Source organism: Sceloporus occidentalis, unplaced genomic scaffold (assembly GCF_023333645.1).
Source record: "Sceloporus occidentalis isolate IW3139 unplaced genomic scaffold, rSceOcc1.0.p SCAF_9, whole genome shotgun sequence".
Lineage (NCBI taxonomy): Eukaryota > Metazoa > Chordata > Lepidosauria > Squamata > Phrynosomatidae > Sceloporus > Sceloporus occidentalis.
In genome coordinates this window covers 10,861,854-10,881,577 of record NW_028316989.1, presented here as the reverse complement: position 1 = coordinate 10,881,577, position 19,724 = coordinate 10,861,854, and the positions used below count along the sequence as shown (strand labels likewise).

Sequence of the window (19,724 nt, the reverse complement as noted above, 5' to 3'; positions counted from 1 at the left end):
GCGGATCTGCAGTGGCTAAGGAAGGAGAGACGCACCGCTGCATCACCCAGCCTGGCACCTGAGCAGCCAAAACAGGTACGCACTCATTCCCGCAAAGGCAGGAAGGAGGCAACGGGAAGAAGAAGAAGAACAAGGGCTCCTGGTCATGGCCAAGCGACCCACCAAACACGGCCATACTCCCGTGCCTAAAGGACGCTGGCTTTTTAGAGCTGTGTTTGTTCGGTTTAACAACTGTCTTGACCTGTTTTCAGACCATGCATTCCCTGGCCCCACTCTGCATTGCCCTGGAAGACCATAAATGAACGTTCCCAGTAAACCCATTGCCGCCCCTTCCTCTTTTCCTCAGAGGCCACCTGATGCAAGACCTCCCCAACGCAAGCCTTGCAGGCCTGTTGTGTGAAGTGTCTTTCCTAAACAGAGGTCCGAGACACATAATCCAGTTTGAGACCGCTTCAACTGCCCTGGCTCAGCGCTGCTGGGGAACCCTGGGAATTGTAGTTTTCTGCAGCCCCAGAGCTCTCTGACAGAGAAGGCTAGAATGGAGAAAAGGTGGCAGGAGGGAAGGAAGGAGGGAGAGGAGGAGATGAAAGTGAAGGGAGGGAGGGAAAAAGCTAAAAGAAGGGAGAAGAGAAGGAACGAAAGAAGGAAGGAAGGAGAGGGTAAAAGTAAAGGAAGGAAAGAAGGGGGGGAGGAAAGGAAGGAGGAAAGAAGAAAGGAAGGAGGGAAGAAGTAAAAGTGAAGGAAGTAAAGAAGGGGGGAGGGAGGGAGGGTAAAAGAGAAGGAATGAGAGAAGCAAGGGGAGGAAAGAAATAAGGAAGGAAGGAGAGCAGGAGAGGGTAAAAGGGAATGAAGGGAAGAGAGGAGGGAGGGAGAAGGGGCCCAAGAAGCCAGGGAAGGATGGTTAAAAGGGAAGGAAGGGCCTGGAGCGGAGCCTGGGGCTGCCCTGCCGTCTGCCTCCTCCGGTGCCTGACCTTTGCGCGGGTGACCAGGTGCGTGGCGAGCTTGACGACGGCGAAGTTGCCCTTCCCGATGGTCCGCTCCACTTCGTAGTGGCCGATACGCGCCGGGCCCGGAAGGGCTCTCACGGCAAGGGACGACGAGGAGGAGGAGGAGGAGGACGGGGGCGGCTGAGGAGGAGGCGGCTGCTGCTGAGGCGGCGGCGGCGGCGGCGGGCTCTTCTGCGGGGCCGACGGAGGAGCCGAGGCTGCAGCAGCAGCAGCAGGAGGAGGCGGCGGCTGAGGCTGAGAGGCGGACGGCGGGGCCTGGCGGGGGGCCGGAGGGGGGGCACCTGCCGCACTCACGCCGCTCCCTCCTCCTCCGCCGGCCGTGCCTCCTCCTCCTCCTCCTCCTCCTCCTGCCGCCGCCGCCGCCGCCATCTTGTTCCGAGGGAGCCTCTGCCTCCTCCTCCTCCGCCGCCGCTTCCTCCGGAGGCTCCTCCCCCTCCCGGGGCTGCAGCACCGCGTGAGCTCATCCGCACGGGGGCGGGGCCGCAGCCGGCGCCATGGCAACCGGAGGGGGAGGAGCCCGAAAGACGCGGCCCGTGACGCGCGACGACGTCACCGGCGCCCGATTGGTCGGGAGCTCAGCGGAGGACGGCGCGCGCGAAGGGACAAACCTCCCCGGAGCGAAGCGGAGGACAGCCTCCAAGTTCCTTTGGTTTTTGGCGCACCGCTCCCAGAATCCCTCGCCTGACTTGGCCACTCTGGGGCGCAGGGCATCCTGGGAGCTGCCATCTCAAAAGAAGCTGCGTTTGCTGTCAAGTGGAGAGTCTAGGGAGGTTCTAAGGCCAGACTGTCACAGGGATCTCTTGCTCTCAGGGAAACATTGAGGAACACGTGGCCATCGGGAAACATATGGGTCTCTATGGGCAAGTGTTCCCCCATGGTTCCCTATGGGTTAACAATCCCCAATGATTCCCTAAGGGCAAGTATTCCCCCATGGTTCCCTATGGGTTAACAATCCCCAATGATTCCCTACGGACAAGTATCCCCCATGGTTCCCTATGGGTTAACAATCCCCAATGATTCCCTACGGGCTAGTATTCCCCCATGGTTCCCTATGGGTTAACAATCCCCAATGATTCCCTACGGGCAAGTATTCCCCCATGGTTCCCTATGGGTTAACAATCCCCAATGATTCCCTACGGGCAAGTATTCCCCCATGGTTCCCTATGGGTTAACAATCCCCAATGATTCCCTACGGGCAAGTATTCCCCCATGGTTCCCTATGGGTTAACAATCCCCAATGATTCCCTACGGGCAAGTATTCCCCCATGGTTCCCTATGGGTTAACAATCCCCAATGATTCCCTACGGGCAAGTATTCCCCCATGGTTCCCTATGGGTTAACAATCCCCAATGATTCCCTACGGGCAAGTATTCCCCCATGGTTCCCTATGGGTTAACAATCCCCAATGATTCCCTGTGGGCAAGTATTCCCCCATGGTTCCCTATGGGTTAACAATCCCCAATGATTCCCTACGGGCAAGTATTCCCCCATGGTTCCCTATGGGTTAACAATCCCCAATGATTCCCTACGGGCAAGTATTCCCCCATGGTTCCCTATGGGTTAACAATCCCCAATGATTCCCTACGGGCAAGTATTCCCCCATGGTTCCCTATGGGTTAACAATCCCCAATGATTCCCTACGGGCAAGTATTCCCCCATGGTTCCCTATGGGTTAACAATCCCCAATGATTCCCTACGGGCAAGTATCCCCCATGGTTCCCTATGGGTTAACAATCCCCAGTGATTCCCTATGGGCAAGTATCCCCCATGGTTCCCTATGGGTTAACAATCCCCAATGATTCCCTATGGGCAAGTATTCCCCCATGGCTCCCTATGGGTTAACAATCCCCAATGATTCCCTACGGGCAAGTGTTCTCCAATGGTTCCCTATGGGTTAACAATCCCCAATGATTCCCTGTGGGCAAATATTCCCCCATGGTTCCCTATGGGTTAACAATCCCCAATGATTCCCTACGGGCAAGTATCCCCCATGGTTCCCTATGGGTTAACAATCCCCAATGATTCCCTGTGGGCAAATATTCCCCCATGGTTCCCTATGGGTTAACAATCCCCAGTGATTCCCTATGGGCAAGTATTCCCCCATGGTTCCCTATGGGTTAACAATCCCCAATGATTCCCTACGGACAAGTATTCCCCCATGGTTCCCTATGGGTTAACAATCCCCAATGATTCCCTGTGGGCAAATATTCCCCCATGGTTCCCTATGGGTTAACAATCCCCAATGATTCCCTACGGACAAGTGTTCCCCCATGGTTCCCTATGGGTTAACAATCCCCAATGATTCCCTACGGACAAGTATCCCCCATGGTTCCCTATGGGTTAACAATCCCCAATGATTCCCTACGGGCTAGTATTCCCCCATGGTTCCCTATGGGTTAACAATCCCCAATGATTCCCTACGGACAAGTATCCCCCATGGTTCCCTATGGGTTAACAATCCCCAATGATTCCCTACGGGCTAGTATTCCCCCATGGTTCCCTATGGGTTAACAATCCCCAATGATTCCCTACGGGCAAGTATTCCCCCATGGTTCCCTATGGGTTAACAATCCCCAATGATTCCCTACGGGCAAGTATCCCCCATGGTTCCCTATGGGTTAACAATCCCCAATGATTCCCTACGGACAAGTGTTCCCCCATGGTTCCCTATGGGTTAACAATCCCCAATGATTCCCTACGGACAAGTATCCCCCATGGTTCCCTATGGGTTAACAATCCCCAATGATTCCCTACGGGCTAGTATTCCCCCATGGTTCCCTATGGGTTAACAATCCCCAATGATTCCCTACGGGCAAGTATTCCCCCATGGTTCCCTATGGGTTAACAATCCCCAATGATTCCGTACGGGCAAGTATCCCCCATGGTTCCCTATGGGTTAACAATCCCCAATGATTCCCTGTGGGCAAATATTCCCCCATGGTTCCCTAGGGGTTAACAATCCCCAGTGATTCCCTACGGACAAGTATTCCCCCATGGTTCCCTATGGGTTAACAATCCCCAGTGATTCCCTACGGACAAGTATTCCCCCATGGTTCCCTATGGGTTAACAATCCCCAATGATTCCCTGTGGGCAAATATTCCCCCATGGTTCCCTATGGGTTAACAATCCCCAATGATTCCCTACGGGCAAGTATTCCCCCATGGTTCCCTATGGGTTAACAATCCCCAATGATTCCCTACGGGCAAGTATTCCCCCATGGTTCCCTATGGGTTAACAATCCCCAGTGATTCCCTATGGGCAAGTATTCCCCCATGGCTCCCTATGGGTTAACAATCCCCAATGATTCCCTACGGGCAAGTATCCCCCATGGTTCCCTATGGGTTAACAATCCCCAATGATTCCCTACGGGCAAGTATTCCCCCATGGTTCCCTATGGGTTAACAATCCCCAATGATTCCCTACGGGCAAGTATTCCCCCATGGTTCCCTATGGGTTAACAATCCCCAATGATTCCCTACGGGCAAGTATCCCCCATGGTTCCCTATGGGTTAACAATCCCCAGTGATTCCCTATGGGCAAGTATCCCCCATGGTTCCCTATGGGTTAACAATCCCCAATGATTCCCTATGGGCAAGTATTCCCCCATGGCTCCCTATGGGTTAACAATCCCCAATGATTCCCTACGGGCAAGTGTTCTCCAATGGTTCCCTATGGGTTAACAATCCCCAATGATTCCCTGTGGGCAAATATTCCCCCATGGTTCCCTATGGGTTAACAATCCCCAATGATTCCCTACGGGCAAGTATCCCCCATGGTTCCCTATGGGTTAACAATCCCCAATGATTCCCTGTGGGCAAATATTCCCCCATGGTTCCCTATGGGTTAACAATCCCCAGTGATTCCCTATGGGCAAGTATTCCCCCATGGTTCCCTATGGGTTAACAATCCCCAATGATTCCCTACGGACAAGTATTCCCCCATGGTTCCCTATGGGTTAACAATCCCCAATGATTCCCTGTGGGCAAATATTCCCCCATGGTTCCCTATGGGTTAACAATCCCCAATGATTCCCTACGGACAAGTGTTCCCCCATGGTTCCCTATGGGTTAACAATCCCCAATGATTCCCTACGGACAAGTATCCCCCATGGTTCCCTATGGGTTAACAATCCCCAATGATTCCCTACGGGCTAGTATTCCCCCATGGTTCCCTATGGGTTAACAATCCCCAATGATTCCCTACGGACAAGTATCCCCCATGGTTCCCTATGGGTTAACAATCCCCAATGATTCCCTACGGGCTAGTATTCCCCCATGGTTCCCTATGGGTTAACAATCCCCAATGATTCCCTACGGGCAAGTATTCCCCCATGGTTCCCTATGGGTTAACAATCCCCAATGATTCCCTACGGGCAAGTATCCCCCATGGTTCCCTATGGGTTAACAATCCCCAATGATTCCCTACGGACAAGTGTTCCCCCATGGTTCCCTATGGGTTAACAATCCCCAATGATTCCCTACGGGCAAGTATCCCCCATGGTTCCCTATGGGTTAACAATCCCCAATGATTCCCTGTGGGCAAATATTCCCCCATGGTTCCCTATGGGTTAACAATCCCCAGTGATTCCCTACGGACAAGTATTCCCCCATGGTTCCCTATGGGTTAACAATCCCCAGTGATTCCCTACGGACAAGTATTCCCCCATGGTTCCCTATGGGTTAACAATCCCCAATGATTCCCTGTGGGCAAATATTCCCCCATGGTTCCCTATGGGTTAACAATCCCCAATGATTCCCTACGGACAAGTATCCCCCATGGTTCCCTATGGGTTAACAATCCCCAATGATTCCCTACGGACAAGTATTCCCCCATGGTTCCCTATGGGTTAACAATCCCCAATGATTCCCTACGGACAAGTGTTCCCCCATGGTTCCCTATGGGTTAACAATCCCCAATGATTCCCTACGGGCAAGTATCCCCCATGGTTCCCTATGGGTTAACAATCCCCAATGATTCCCTACGGGCAAGTATCCCCCATGGTTCCCTATGGGTTAACAATCCCCAATGATTCCCTGTGGGCAAATATTCCCCCATGGTTCCCTATGGGTTAACAATCCCCAATGATTCCCTGTGGGCAAATATTCCCCCATGGTTCCCTATGGGTTAACAATCCCCAATGATTCCCTGTGGGCAAATATTCCCCCATGGTTCCCTATGGGTTAACAATCCCCAATGATTCCCTATGGGCAAATATTCCCCCATGGTTCCCTATGGGTTAACAATCCCCAGTGATTCCCTACGGGCAAGTATCCCCCATGGTTCCCTATGGGTTAACAATCCCCAATGATTCCCTACGGGCAAGTATTCCCCCATGGTTCCCTATGGGTTAACAATCCCCAATGATTCCCTACGGGCAAGTATTCCCCCATGGTTCCCTATGGGTTAACAATCCCCAATGATTCCCTACGGGCAAATATTCCCCCATGGTTCCCTATGGGTTAACAATCCCCAGTGATTCCCTATGGGCAAGTATTCCCCCATGGCTCCCTATGGGTTAACAATCCCCAATGATTCCCTACGGGCAAGTATCCCCCATGGTTCCCTATGGGTTAACAATCCCCAATGATTCCCTACGGGCAAGTATTCCCCCATGGTTCCCTATGGGTTAACAATCCCCAATGATTCCCTACGGGCAAGTATTCCCCCATGGTTCCCTATGGGTTAACAATCCCCAGTGATTCCCTACGGGCAAGTATTCCCCCATGGCTCCCTATGGGTTAACAATCCCCAATGATTCCCTACGGGCAAGTATCCCCCATGGTTCCCTATGGGTTAACAATCCCCAATGATTCCCTACGGGCAAGTATTCCCCCATGGTTCCCTATGGGTTAACAATCCCCAATGATTCCCTACGGGCAAGTATCCCCCATGGTTCCCTATGGGTTAACAATCCCCAGTGATTCCCTATGGGCAAGTATCCCCCATGGTTCCCTATGGGTTAACAATCCCCAATGATTCCCTATGGGCAAGTATTCCCCCATGGCTCCCTATGGGTTAACAATCCCCAATGATTCCCTACGGGCAAGTGTTCTCCAATGGTTCCCTATGGGTTAAGAATCCCCAATGATTCCCTGTGGGCAAATATTCCCCCATGGTTCCCTATGGGTTAACAATCCCCAATGATTCCCTACGGGCAAGTATCCCCCATGGTTCCCTATGGGTTAACAATCCCCAATGATTCCCTGTGGGCAAATATTCCCCCATGGTTCCCTATGGGTTAACAATCCCCAGTGATTCCCTATGGGCAAGTATTCCCCCATGGTTCCCTATGGGTTAACAATCCACAATGATTCCCTACGGACAAGTATTCCCCCATGGTTCCCTATGGGTTAACAATCCCCAATGATTCCCTGTGGGCAAATATTCCCCCATGGTTCCCTATGGGTTAACAATCCCCAGTGATTCCCTATGGGCAAGTATTCCCCCATGGTTCCCTATGGGTTAACAATCCACAATGATTCCCTACGGACAAGTATTCCCCCATGGTTCCCTATGGGTTAACAATCCCCAGTGATTCCCTACGGGCAAGTATTCCCCCATGGTTCCCTATGGGTTATCAATCCCCAATGATTCCCTACGGGCAAGTATTCCCCCATGGTTCCCTATGGGTTAAGAATCCCCAATGATTCCCTATGGGCAAATATTCCCCAATGGTTCCCTATGGGTTTAGAATCCCCAATGATTCCCTATGGGCAAGTATTCCCCCATGGTTCCCTATGGGTTAACAATCCCCAATGATTCCCTACGGGCAAGTATTCCCCAATATTCCCTATGGGTTAAGAATCCCCAATGATTTCCTATGGGCAAGTGTTCCCCAATGGTTCCCTATGGGTTAAGAATCCCCAATGATTCCTATGGGCAAGTGTTCTCCAATGGTTCCCTATGGGTTAACAATCCCCAATGATTCCCTATGGGCAAATATTCCCCAATGGTTCCCTATGGGTTAAGAATCCCCAATGATTCCCTATGGGCAAGTATTCTCTAATGTTTCCCTATGGGCAAATAATAATAATAATAATAATAATAATAGGATTTATTTATATGCCGCCCCATCACTAGGAATCCAGGCGGCTTACAACAGAAGGGATAATAGACGGTTCCCTGCCCTCAGGCTTACAATCTAAAAGACACGACACAAAAGGAGAAGGGAATGGTGGGAAAATGCTTTCTGCAGGATTTCCTATGGGCAAGTGTTTCCTATGAGTCTCTATGGCCAAGTATTCTCCAGTGGTTCTCTATGGGCAAGTGTTTCCTATGAGTCCCTATGGCCAAGTATTCTCCAGTGGTTCTCTATGGGCAAGTACTGTCATTTATTTTAGTAGATTGGTGACCCACTTTTAAAATCATGTGGCCTTCCCTGCTTCGCCTCCGATATCAGAAGGGATCTGATGCCTTTAGTGTATTTGGGCCACTTGCAGCTGCCTGCTGTGTCCCATCAAGTCTTAAGGTGTCCCCCATGGACCCCTTTTCTCCCCCTTTTGCCTGCTAAACTCACCCAGAGGTGCTTGATCCAGAAGTAACAGCGACCTCAGCTGGCTTTGCGCAATTAACACAAAGCCTTGGTTTGCTCATATATCAAAGGCTTTGAACATCGGTCCCAAAATGCAAGGAGTCACACAGCATCAGGTTTTTGTATAGACCACCTCTGGTGAGATGGGCAGAAGCAGGGTCCCTGTTGCAATCCCCCATTGCAATAGAGATTGCTCACACAGGGACTGTGAAGTCGAAGGCTTTCATGGCCGGCATCCATAGTTTTCCGTGGGTTTTCCAGGCTACGAGGCCACGTTTTGGAAGAATGTATTCCTGATGTTTCGCCTGGATCTGTGGCTGGCACCTTCAGAGAACCTCCATGCCAGCATTCTCCGAAGATGCCAGCCACAGATGCTGGCGAAACGTCAGGAATAAACTCTTCTAGAACATGGCCACAGAGCCCCCAAAACCCCCAGAAAACTATAGGGGTGTGACTGTCGGGAATCATAAGGCTTCATGGTTTCCAGACCCTTCACCATTTTGATTGCTTTCCCTTGGACACGCTCCACCTCCTCAACATCCTTTTTGAGTTCTGGTGCCCAGAACTGGACACAATATTATTCCACGTTATTATCCCCTTCCCCACCACCGTTCCCTTCTCCTTTATGTCATGTCTTTTTAGATTGTAAGCCTGAGGGCAGGGAACCGTCTTATTAAAAAGATTGTATGCACAGCGCTGTGTAAATTTAGTGCTATATAAATAAAGCGTAATAATAATAATACAGGTGGGGCCTGACCAAAGCAGAATAGAGTGGCATTATTACTTCCCTTGATCTAGATACTATACTTCTATTGATGCAGCCTAGAACCACATTGGCCTTTTTTGGTTGTTGTCTGATGCAGCCTAGAATCGCGTTGGCCTTTTTAGCTGCCGCATAAACTTGTGCAGAGGGCAGGGAGACAACGGAAGGAGATCACCAGTGGGCGGCCAAAGAGCGTCTTCCAGAGTCCTGCTGAGCCACAATGAATTGTGGTTCCAGCAAGCCTTTCCTGGACTGCAAGCACAGCCAACAACTGCTCTGCCGTGTCCCCCTTCTTTGTGCTCCATGTTTACTCAATGAAGCTCCTTCATGCTCCATTTTTATTCAATGAAGCTCCTTCGTGCTCAATTTTTACTCAATGAAGCTCCTTCGTGCTCCATTTTTGCTCAATGAAGCTCCTTCGTGCTCCATTTTTACTCAATGAAGCTCCTTCGTGCTCCATTTTTGCTCAATGAAGCTCCTTCGTGCTCCATTTTTACTCAATGAAGCTCCTTCGTGCTCCATTTTTACTCAATGAAGCTCCTTCGTGCTCCATGTTTACTCAATGAAGCTCCTTCGTGCTCCATGTTTACTCAATAAAGCTCCTTTGTGCTCCATTTTTACTCGATGAAGCTCCTTCGTGCTCCATTTTTACTCAATGAAGCTCCTTCGTGCTCCATGTTTACTCAATAAAGCTCCTTCGTGCTCCATGTTTACTCAATGAAGCTCCTTCGTGCTCCATTTTTACTCAATGAAGCTCCTTCGTGCTCCATTTTTGCTCAATGAAGCTCCTTCGTGCTCCATTTTTACTCAATGAAGCTCCTTCGTGCTCCATTTTTACTCAATGAAGCTCCTTCGTGCTCCATTTTTACTCAATAAAGCTCTTTCGTGCTCCATGTTTACTCAATGAAGCTCCTTCGTGCTCCATGTTTACTCAATGAAGCTCCTTCGTGCTCCATGTTTACTCAATAAAGCTCCTTTGTGCTCCATTTTTACTCAATGAAGCTCCTTCGTGCTCCATTTTTACTCAGTGAAGCTCCTTTGTGCTCCATTTTTACTCAATGAAGCTCCTTCTTTCATCTCTGAGTCCTAAATATGCCCTTCAAGGAGCCCTGGGAGAAGCAAGGCACAGGTTTGATTGTTAGGTTTATTTCCTCGGCTTTTCCAAGATAAGCTCAGCTGGTTGTTGAGAGCCGCTTCCATGAGGAAAGCAGAAAAGGCAGCAGCACAAGGGCCTTCAGCCTCCAGGGCAGAAGGAGGCGAAGAAAGGGAGCCTCGAAGCTTTGAGAGGGATCTTCTGGAGGAGCTCAGTCCCTCTTGAGGAGATAAGAGATGAGCTGTCGGCTTAGCAGCGTAAACCTCTTACATTGGAGGAATTAGTACGGAGGGGACATGCCAGTTGAGAAAAGATGACGCAGTCTTAGAAAGGCAAATGGAAGGGGTAGCCATGAGTTGGAGGGAAGACATAATAATAATAATAATAAGCTTTATTTGTATACCGCTTTTCCGTGGACAATCAAAGCGGTTTCCAATATCAGATTAACAATACATAACATATCATGACTCTGCTTCTCTCCCCTCAAGATGGTGGTCAGGAGGAAACATATTCCAGAACCCACATCGCACTAACATTGGCTGCATCCACACTGGAGAAATAACCCGGTTTGGCACCTGGCTCAATGCTATGGAATTCTGGGAATTTGCTCTGCTCTGGGCCCACAACTCCAGCTCCCGGAATTCCATAGCCTTGAGCCAGGATGCTGAAAAGCGGTGCCAAACTGGGTTATTTCTCCAGTGTGGATGCAGCCAATGTTTTCATTGTAGTCAAGTCCATTCCGGCTTATGGCAGCCCACGGGAACGGTGTTCTTGGTCAGGTTTATTCAGAGGAGCTCCTCCATTTCCTTCCTTCCTCTCAGGCTGGGAGTGTGGGGTTTGCCGAAGGTCCTCCAGTGGGTTTCCACGGCTGAGGAGGGATTTGAACCTTGGTCTCTGAGAGACCTAGGCCAGCCCTTGGAGAGAGATGTGCCACATCGGCTCTTAAGCTTCAAACCGACTCCATCATAGGGTTTTTGCAAAGGCCAGGATCCTCTAGTGGGCAGAAGCTGAAGGCAACCGTCCTCTTTTTCTAGGACAGGTCCTACATTTCACTCAGGAGGAATTTCAGAATGCCCTCCATTTTGAGCATGGATTTAGATCTATAATAAGGGTTTTCAGCTTTGATTTGGGCAATGTCCTGCATTTCCCCCCTGAATGCCCTGGATTCGTTTTCCTTTGTGAAAATGGAGAGAAGGGCGCCTTCGTCTCTCGCCTCTCTTAGGAAAAGGGTTCAAAATGGCTGCCAAAGAAAAAAAATCCATGTTGCGCTGTGACGTCACAGCGTGGCGTCAGCGCCCGGCCCCGGTGACGTCACCGCCCCGCGCCCAGCCGTCGCTCGTAGTCCCTCCTCCATCCAAGATGGCGGCGGATGGGGGGGTGGGGCAAGAGAAGAAAGAGAGGCAAGCAAAGCGCGGAGCGGAGGTTGTGTGGGCCCTCGGGCTCCCCGTAATCGGCCGAGCAGCGCCCTCTGGAGGAAGCGCCTGGGAACGGACCCCGCTGAAGGATGAGGTGGGCGGGACTTCCGCCTAGGGACGGAGCCGATTGGCTGGCTCGGGAGCCCTGCGGGAGGAAAGAGGCGGTGGCGCATGCGCAGTGCGGGGAAGGGGCTGCCTAAGGGGGAGGGGCGCGTCCGCCGGAGCGACGGAAAGCGAGCGAAGCGGCGGCGGACCGGAGCGCGATGGAGGCGCGGGGGGAACCCCAGTCGCCCTCGGCGTGAGTCCCGGGAACGGAGGGCGCCCTCCCCACAGAGAGAAAGGCCCCAAAGACGAGGGGTCTCCATGGCAACGGGAGCCGAAAGAGGGGTCCCCGAGGAGGGAAGGGAAGCGAAAGACCCCGGGTCCCGCGTGAAGGGACGCCGCTGAAGGGCTTGGCAGGGCCCCGAGAGAGTGGGAAGCGCTGCAGAAATAATAACCCGCATTGAGGCCGCTTTACCTTCCTCAGTGCTAAGGAGCCCTGGGAATTGTAGTCTCTCCTGGCGCCAGAGGAGGAGGAATGCCTCACAGACTACAGTTCCCAGGATGCTCTGGCGCTGAGCCGGTCTCAAACCGGGTTATTATTTCCTCATTGTGTGTTTTGGACCCGTGTCTCTTCTGCAGCAATTAATATAACGGACGTGCCGAAATTGCTTCCTCCGCAGGGACAGGATGAGCCAAGGGGACTCGAACCCAGCGGCAGTGCCACACGCGGCGGAAGATGTCCAGGGAGACGACAGGTGGATGTCGCAGGTGAGACAGAGACACACCGCGGGGATAGACGGCCCACATGGTCACCCCTGGATCTGTGCTGCTGAGACAAAGCCAGCCACCGTCTTTGGTCTGCCTCTGGCTATGTGGACCCCTCCATTTCCCAACGGAACAACCACTGTCACAGTCCTGAAAGCACTTCCTTCGGTCGTTGTGAAGGGAGGAAGAGAATGCTAGCCTCCATAACAACAACAGCAGCCCTGCACAAGGATTAGGCGAGATTACGCTTGTGTATGTGATTAAGGACCAGAACTGGCGCGGCGTAAGGGTTTAAGCCTTGGACCACAACTCTGGAGACCAGGGTTCAGCCTTGGAAGCCCACTGGGTGACTTTGGGCAAGCCTCACGCTCTCAGCCCAAAAGGAAACACAGGGGGACTTTGTTATCCGCAGGGGTTTGGTTCCAGGATCCTCCGTGGATAACAAAATCTGTGGATGCTCAAGCCCCATTAAATATAACGGCACAGCAAAATGGTGTCCCTTAATATATAATGGAAAACCAAGGTTTGATATTTGGGGTGTATACTTTCTTTGGAATATTTTCAAGCCATGGATGCTTGAATCCATGGATAAAAAATCCCTGGATAAGGAGGGCCGGCTGTATACCACAGAATCATAGAGTTGGAAGAGACCCCAAAAAGGGCCATCCAGTCCAACCCCATTCTGCCATGCAGGAAATCACAATCAAAGCATCCTCGACAGATGGCCATCCAGCCTCTGTTTAAAGACCTCCAAGGAAGGAGTGTGTTCCTCTGTCGAACAGCCCTTACTGTCAGGAAGTTCCTCCTAATGTTGAGGTGGAATCTCTTTTCCTGGAGCTTGCATCCATTGTTCTGCGCCCTAGTCTCTGGAGCAGCAGAAAACAAGCTTGCTCCCTACTCAACATAACATCCCTTCAAGTATTTAAACAGGGCTATCCTGTCACCTTTAAACCTTCTCTTCTCCAGGCTAAACATCCCCAGCTCTCTGAGTCGTTCCTCATAGGGCATGGTTTCCAGACCCTTCATCATTTTAGTCTCCCTCCTTTGGACATGCTCCAGTTTCTCAATGTCTGTTTTGAATTGTGGTGCCCAGAACAGCAATAGCAAGTACATTTCTATACTGCTTATCAGTGCACTTAAGCACTCTTCTCACTTCTCTCACTTTCCAGCATAACCGATTTGTCTTGGACTGCAAGGACAAGGAGCCCGATGTGCTGTTTGTGGGAGACTCCATGGTGCAGTTGCTACAGCAGTATGAGGTACGGAGAGGCTCATTGTGTGCCCATTTGCTTCACACCTTGGATATAATTGCAGGGATTCTTTTTTTAGCTGACATCAGAGTGTTACAGACCACCCCTTTGGGGTGGCCTGTAGGCGCTCCTTCCCCTGCCAGATCGGAGCCTCAGCTGCCAAAGCGGCAGCCTCCGAGGCCCCGATCTGCCGCTTTCCATGCCGCGGGGAAGCGGCAAAAGGCTGCTTCCCCACAGCCTGGAAAGGGGTGTCCTTGGGGCTTCAAGCCCCAAGGACACCCGGTGGCGGCAGGGAGGAGGAGGAGAAAGGGGCCGCTCGGCCCCTTTCTCCCTTGCGTCGCTGGCACAGCTGTCTAAAGGCTGTGCCAGCGACACAAATCGCGGAAGAAGCTCCTTCTAGTGCTGCGTAAAGGACGCTCTATGCACCCTCGCGCGGCACGAAGACGTCATGTCTGCGCCGCCCCGTTTGGAGGCGGCGCGTTCGTGACGCCGTAATGGCAGCACCTATGTGTATAGGGCGCCACCATTTTGTACGTCCTGGGGACGTACTAGGGTTAGGTGCGTGCGTAAGGCACGCACTTTCCCTAACCGTAGTACGTCCCCAGGACGCACTTTACGCCCATACGGAACGGGCCATTGATAAATGGTTTAGTATGCCTGTTTTTAACTGTTTTAAATTAGTTAAGTTGTTTTTATTGTACACTGCTTGAAATCTTTAGTTAAATTGAAGGGTATAAATATTTTAATAAATCCTTAAATTTTAATAAAAATTCATGTGTTGTATTAGTTCATGCATCCTTGCTACAAACATTTCCAGGACATTTTACAAAGCAAGCTTTAAATAACGAATGATAAATGAACAGAGTAAAATGGTTTCTGATTGAAGGTTAAAAGTATGAGAAACATACCTGTATCTCACCTTTTTCTCAGATTTGGAAGCTCAACGTGGTTGCAAGTAAAAACATGCAAAAAGGAGTATTTAATATTAAATACAACTATCGATAGGATTAAGAAGAGTTTAAGTTATCTGCTCCGCTTTTGTTTGGTTGGGTGGTTCAGCACGTTGTTTTCTCTCTACAGATATGGCGAGAACTCTTTTCACCTTTGCACGCACTGAATTTTGGAATTGGAGGGGACACAACGGGGCACGTTTTGTGGAGACTGAAGAATGGTGAACTGGAGAATATTAAGCCCAAGGTAAAACCTCTGTGTGTGAAAGAGAGAGAGGGGGGAGATTCTCCTCTCTTCATGAGAATAGTTTGCTGAATATTGTTCCAAACCAAATATTACTGCACTCTGGTTTGTTTGTTTGTTTTCCTTGTCTGTCTGTTGTCTTTGTTACATTTGTAGCCTGTGATCTATGTCTACCAAACAGAACTGTTGGGCTGCCCTTTGCTTTGAACAATTCTCTCACAAATCCCTAACGCACCATTATTTTCTTTTCCTTTGAAGCTATGTCATCCAGGAGTCATCCTGATTTCTTTCTCTTTCCTTTTCCCACTTTGCAGGTCATTGTTGTTTGGGTGGGAACAAATAACCACGGTAACACAGCGGAAGAAGTCACTGGTGGAGTAGAGGCCATTGTCAGGCTGATCAATACGCTGCAGCCCCAGGCCAAGATCATTGTGCTGGTATGCCTAGCTGTGGTCAGCAGCAAGTAGCACCATGGGGAATGTGTCTGTCTGTCTTGTACAAGCCCAGTGTGACCTGGGCAAGGGTACTACTCCCCCTTGCTCTCATCAGAGTGGTGGTCTGTTGCACAGAAAGCGCTGGTGCTGTTAGAATTGTCTACAGGAAAATTGGTTTTAAAAGAACATGAGAGTAAAACAGGGGTTTTAAACTTTGACTATTTTGTCTTTGCACGGGAAGACTGAATGTTTCCAAAGTTTTCTCTCTGCTGCCAGAGAAAACAAAATGTAACGTATTTCTGGAAACGCTGGTTTTTGTGGGGTTTTTAAACATTTATGTGCAAAAAAATCTTGTGTATCTCTACACAGAATATTTTCCCCCAAAATTGCAGGACGAGCAGAATTTTTGCTTCTGTGTTGTGCTTTCCAAATGGGTTTTCTGAAGCACCAGGAAGCCCATTTTTCAGCCATGAAATGCATAATGGTAAATAGTCCTTCCATCTCTCAAGAAGGACCAGCAGAATTCTCCAAGGGGAACCCACTGGGCGGTCCTAAGAGCAGATGGAGGAGAAAAAAGTTCCAGCCCATCTTAAAAATTAGGCAGGAGGACAGCAGGTCCTTGCTTGTACTGGAGGAAGTGGGTGGCCTGAGCAAAAACAAGTGACAGTGATGATGATGAAGAGTGGCTTCCTTAGCTGCAGGTGCTTCCAAGGTGGGCTTCCTGGGGGCCTGCCAAAACCAGAGCTAACGTGCTTTTATTCTCTTTCTCATTTAAGGGCCTGCTGCCACGCGGTGAGAAACCAAACCCCCTGCGGCAGAAGAATGCCAAGGTGAACCTGCTCCTGAAAACCTCACTGCCCAAACTCACCAACGTCCAGCTTCTGGATGTGGATGCGGGCTTCGTTCACTCAGATGGCACCATCTCCTGCCACGACATGTTTGATTTCCTGCACCTAACGGGGCCTGGCTATGCCAAGATCTGCAAACCTCTCCATGAACTGATCATGCAGCTGCTGGAGGAGACCCCTGAAGAAAAGCAGGCAACCCTGGCCTGACACCCGCAGTGTTGGCGGCACCCAGCTCCATCAGCACAATCCTCCTTCCCCAGGCACTACAGAATCCTCCGTACTCCAAGCGCTTTCCATTCTCGAATCTTACTGGATCTTGTGTTTAGCACTGGCAAGGGGAAGGGAGGGGACTGACAGGACAGAAGGTGGGGCAGCCAGTCAGAGAGAGCCGCCTGGGTGGGTGGTCTTAGTTGCAGGAAAAGGATGTTGTTGTTGTTGTTTTTTTTACTTTTAAAGTTATTTTTCTTGTTTACAGCCCAAACGCACCTGCCCTCCTCCCTCGCTCCTGTCCAGTTGTCACTCTGCTGGTCCTCCATTCTCCAGGCTGCACTCACATTCCACTCCCTGAACTGAAAAGTAGCTGCTTTTTTCAAAGATGGAATTGTTTGGAGAGGTTTTTATACTTAGTTGGGGTTGAGGTTTTGTTTTGTTTTTGTTTTAAGTGATACTAGCTGCTTTCTGGCTTTTGGCAGAAACACACACACATACATACAGGCACACCAGGATGCAGCTACATGCAACCATTTCTGATCTGTGAAAAATTACATCTTAAGCAAGGGAAGTCATTTAACGCTGCCTGCTTTTTGTCTCTCTAGCATCATGAATGTCACTGCCTTGCTGGGATGTGGGAGGGGAGGGGGCTGTCCACTTAAGCATCCTGGTAGACTCTGCCTCCCCAACCCACCCACCCCCCACCCCCATGGTTGTGTGCCCAGCTTTTCAAAGTCTACAGCGAGCCATTCCCACCAGCCTAAAACTGACACCTCTGCTCACTGTACTGTCTGGTGCTGTGGAATGCTTTTCGGAGCTGCTTGTGTACTTTTTATTTTAGAAGAAGCAAATGACTGTTACTTCCCTTCCCCTTCCCCCATAAAATTATCATCTACATTCATCTCTCTTTCTACAAAGCCTGAAGCAGGCTGAAGCTTTATGAATTCCAAGGTGTATATTTTCTATGTTGCGTCTGTCGTGTACAAGCATTTTATTAAAGCAGGCAAGGCCGCTGGCAGTGAAGCTAAGGGTCCAAGCTGTTCCCTCTGCTGAGCGTCTGCTTCGCCTCTCACAGAGGGACCCCTTGAGGAGTGTGGCCTGTTTGCAGGGACCGGGATGACTAGAGCTTTTTATAAAGGGACCAGGAATATAAAGCCTTAATTCATGCCTTGGGTGGATTTGAGAGAGATTTTTCCCTCTGAAGGAAAGAACTCTTTCAGATCTTTGTGGCAGTAGCGGGAGGGTCCCCACTCTCCAACACAAGCTTTCGCAAGCAACGGTGCCTCCTTGGTGGCTTACTTTTCATGGAGCAAGCAATCCAGCCAAGTCACCTACCTAAAAACTTGGCTGATTCAGTCATCACACAAATGTGTGCTTTTCTACACATGTGCATGGTGGTTTGTCTATGGGATGATTCTTTTTTCCTTGCTCTTGGGCTTTAGCATAGTACAAGAGGGTTATTCATAGCAAATAGACTCCCTGGTCAGCCCCATCTGATGCTTTCAAAGTCCATTGTTGGTTTGCATTCCTCTTTTCCTCTGGTGTAACCTTGTTCTTGTGGATTTTCTCCAGGAAAGAAAGGCCAGGCAGTCCAAAAAGTATAAGGCTGTTGCTGCTGCCCAGGCAGTTCCCTAGAGAGGAGCTGTACTTGCAAGAAGCAGAGCCTGGTGCAAATGCTGGCTCAGGCCTGGGAACCACGTCTGAGCTGGCCAGCCCCTCAGGCAGCCTTGCCAGGGACAGCTGTGTCGCTCGCCCGGAATGACCAGCTTTGTTGGGAAAGGTAACACTGACTTAATGCCTATTTAAATACCTCTGTGGTGTTTCTTCTGCACTAGTGAAGCAGCCACACTTGTGGAAACCAGCACTGTGTTGGTTCCAGAAGATCTCTCCCTCCCCAGAGCCAAAGGTTGTGGAGATTTCAGCTGGGACAGGCAGGAGCATTCACCAGAGGGCCCTGTGGTTTCTTGCTCCATGAACGGGCAGCGAGTTAGCTGTTTCTCTCAGCATCTTGGGCCTTTCATTTGGCCATTTCCCTTGCAGGAATGGGGTTCCTCCCTAAAGGAGGATGGGCATTTTCCTGCCTTGGCTCATGAGGAGGGATTCTTGGTGTCCACATGGCTGGAAAAGGCCAGAGCGTTCTCCCCCTGCCCACCCCTCCATTCTGACCACTTCCACCACTTACAGTTTTTCTTTCAAAAGCCATCCCATTTGCACCTGCAAGTGCCAGCGCCCAGCGTCCTGCCCCTTAGCATACCCAAATAGCGGTCCTGATCCTGGGAGGCACTGAGAACTTTTACTCGGTTGGCTCTCATGCTTCCAGGAGCACTGCCTGTTTATATATAACTGGCTTCCTCTTGGGCTTTTACTTGGAATCTCTCTCTTATCTAATCTCATTGCTGTTTACAGTTGTGTGCTGCAACCCAGAATCTTTTGTCTGTCCTGTGGTGTATGAGCATTGCCAATTTTATATTTATTGCAGCAAAAGGAGGGGGGGAAGTGTGAAAGCAAAGGTTAAGGAATGTTGTCTCTCTTGTAAATGTGTGTGTGGCAGTAATGGGGGGGAGGGAGGGAGGGATCCTGGGGCTGGGGGAGAGGATTTGGGGGGCTGGCGGGGGACACTGGCTCACAAGGGAGCCTTGCTTTGGAGCAGCCAGTTTCTGCTGGAAGAGGGAGGTTGCCTGGCCCCCCTCCTGCCCTGTTTGGGCAACTGACTGGACCGTCCACTCCACCGCCCGCCAAAAAAGGATGGTTCTGCTTTGGAAAAATGGCATTGATGAGTGGTAGAGCTCACTGTTTAGTGCATATTTCAATATAAATGTATATGTTTCACCAACCGCTTCTTGTGAATGTCTCTCATGCGTTGGTGGGAGGGGGAGAATGGACAATGATGGGGAGGCTGCTTGGACCTTCACTGGAAGGCTATTCCTGGACTGTATCTCCAGCTGCCTGTCAGAAATTGGGCAGCCCAGAGCTGGGCATGAGGAGGGGATAACTGGGCACAGAGAGGGAGGCCAGGTGATTGATTGTGTGTTGTTAGCAAGCCCCTGGAAGTGAGTGGGATGTGTGTGTGTGGGGGGGGGGGGTTGTTCCATAGTTTCAGGTGGGAAATCCTTGTTGGTAATTCAGATTTACTTCAGCTCTTTTATATGGGGCGTTTTCAGTCCCCTTTCC

At 50.5% G+C, this 19,724-nt stretch overlaps 2 protein-coding genes across 8 annotated transcripts in view; one reads left to right on the top strand and one right to left on the bottom strand.

Annotated features, from left to right (window-relative positions):
- Window positions 1–1,417, bottom strand: part of SIK3 (SIK family kinase 3) — a 67,041-nt gene extending 65,624 nt beyond the window's left edge. For 3 of the 5 annotated variants that reach the window (XM_089537590.1, XM_089537592.1, XM_089537591.1), the window contains exon 1: window positions 972–1,415. In XM_089537590.1, coding sequence (XP_089393716.1) covers window positions 972–1,376 — 405 coding nt within the window. In that variant the 5' untranslated portion in view covers window positions 1,377–1,415. Of the gene's footprint in view, window positions 1–971 lie in introns of all 5 variants that reach the window. The other 2 variants (XR_016282288.1, XM_089537593.1) reach the window with 1 other exon arrangement.
- PAFAH1B2 (platelet activating factor acetylhydrolase 1b catalytic subunit 2) lies at window positions 969–19,386 on the top strand. 3 transcript variants are annotated; one of them, XM_089537599.1, is made up of 6 exons: window positions 969–989; window positions 12,533–12,620; window positions 13,787–13,876; window positions 14,948–15,064; window positions 15,376–15,498; window positions 16,272–19,386. In XM_089537599.1, exons 2-6 carry the CDS (start codon window positions 12,540–12,542, stop codon window positions 16,548–16,550), a joined length of 690 nt encoding a protein of 229 aa, XP_089393725.1. In that variant the 5' UTR covers window positions 969–989; window positions 12,533–12,539; the 3' UTR covers window positions 16,551–19,386. The 3 variants fall into 3 exon arrangements, with proteins under 3 accessions (XP_089393725.1, XP_089393727.1, XP_089393726.1); XM_089537601.1 differs by lacking the exon at window positions 969–989 and adding an exon at window positions 11,800–11,904; XM_089537600.1 differs by lacking the exon at window positions 969–989 and adding an exon at window positions 11,995–12,108.
- Window positions 19,387–19,724: the final 338 nt, after the last annotated feature.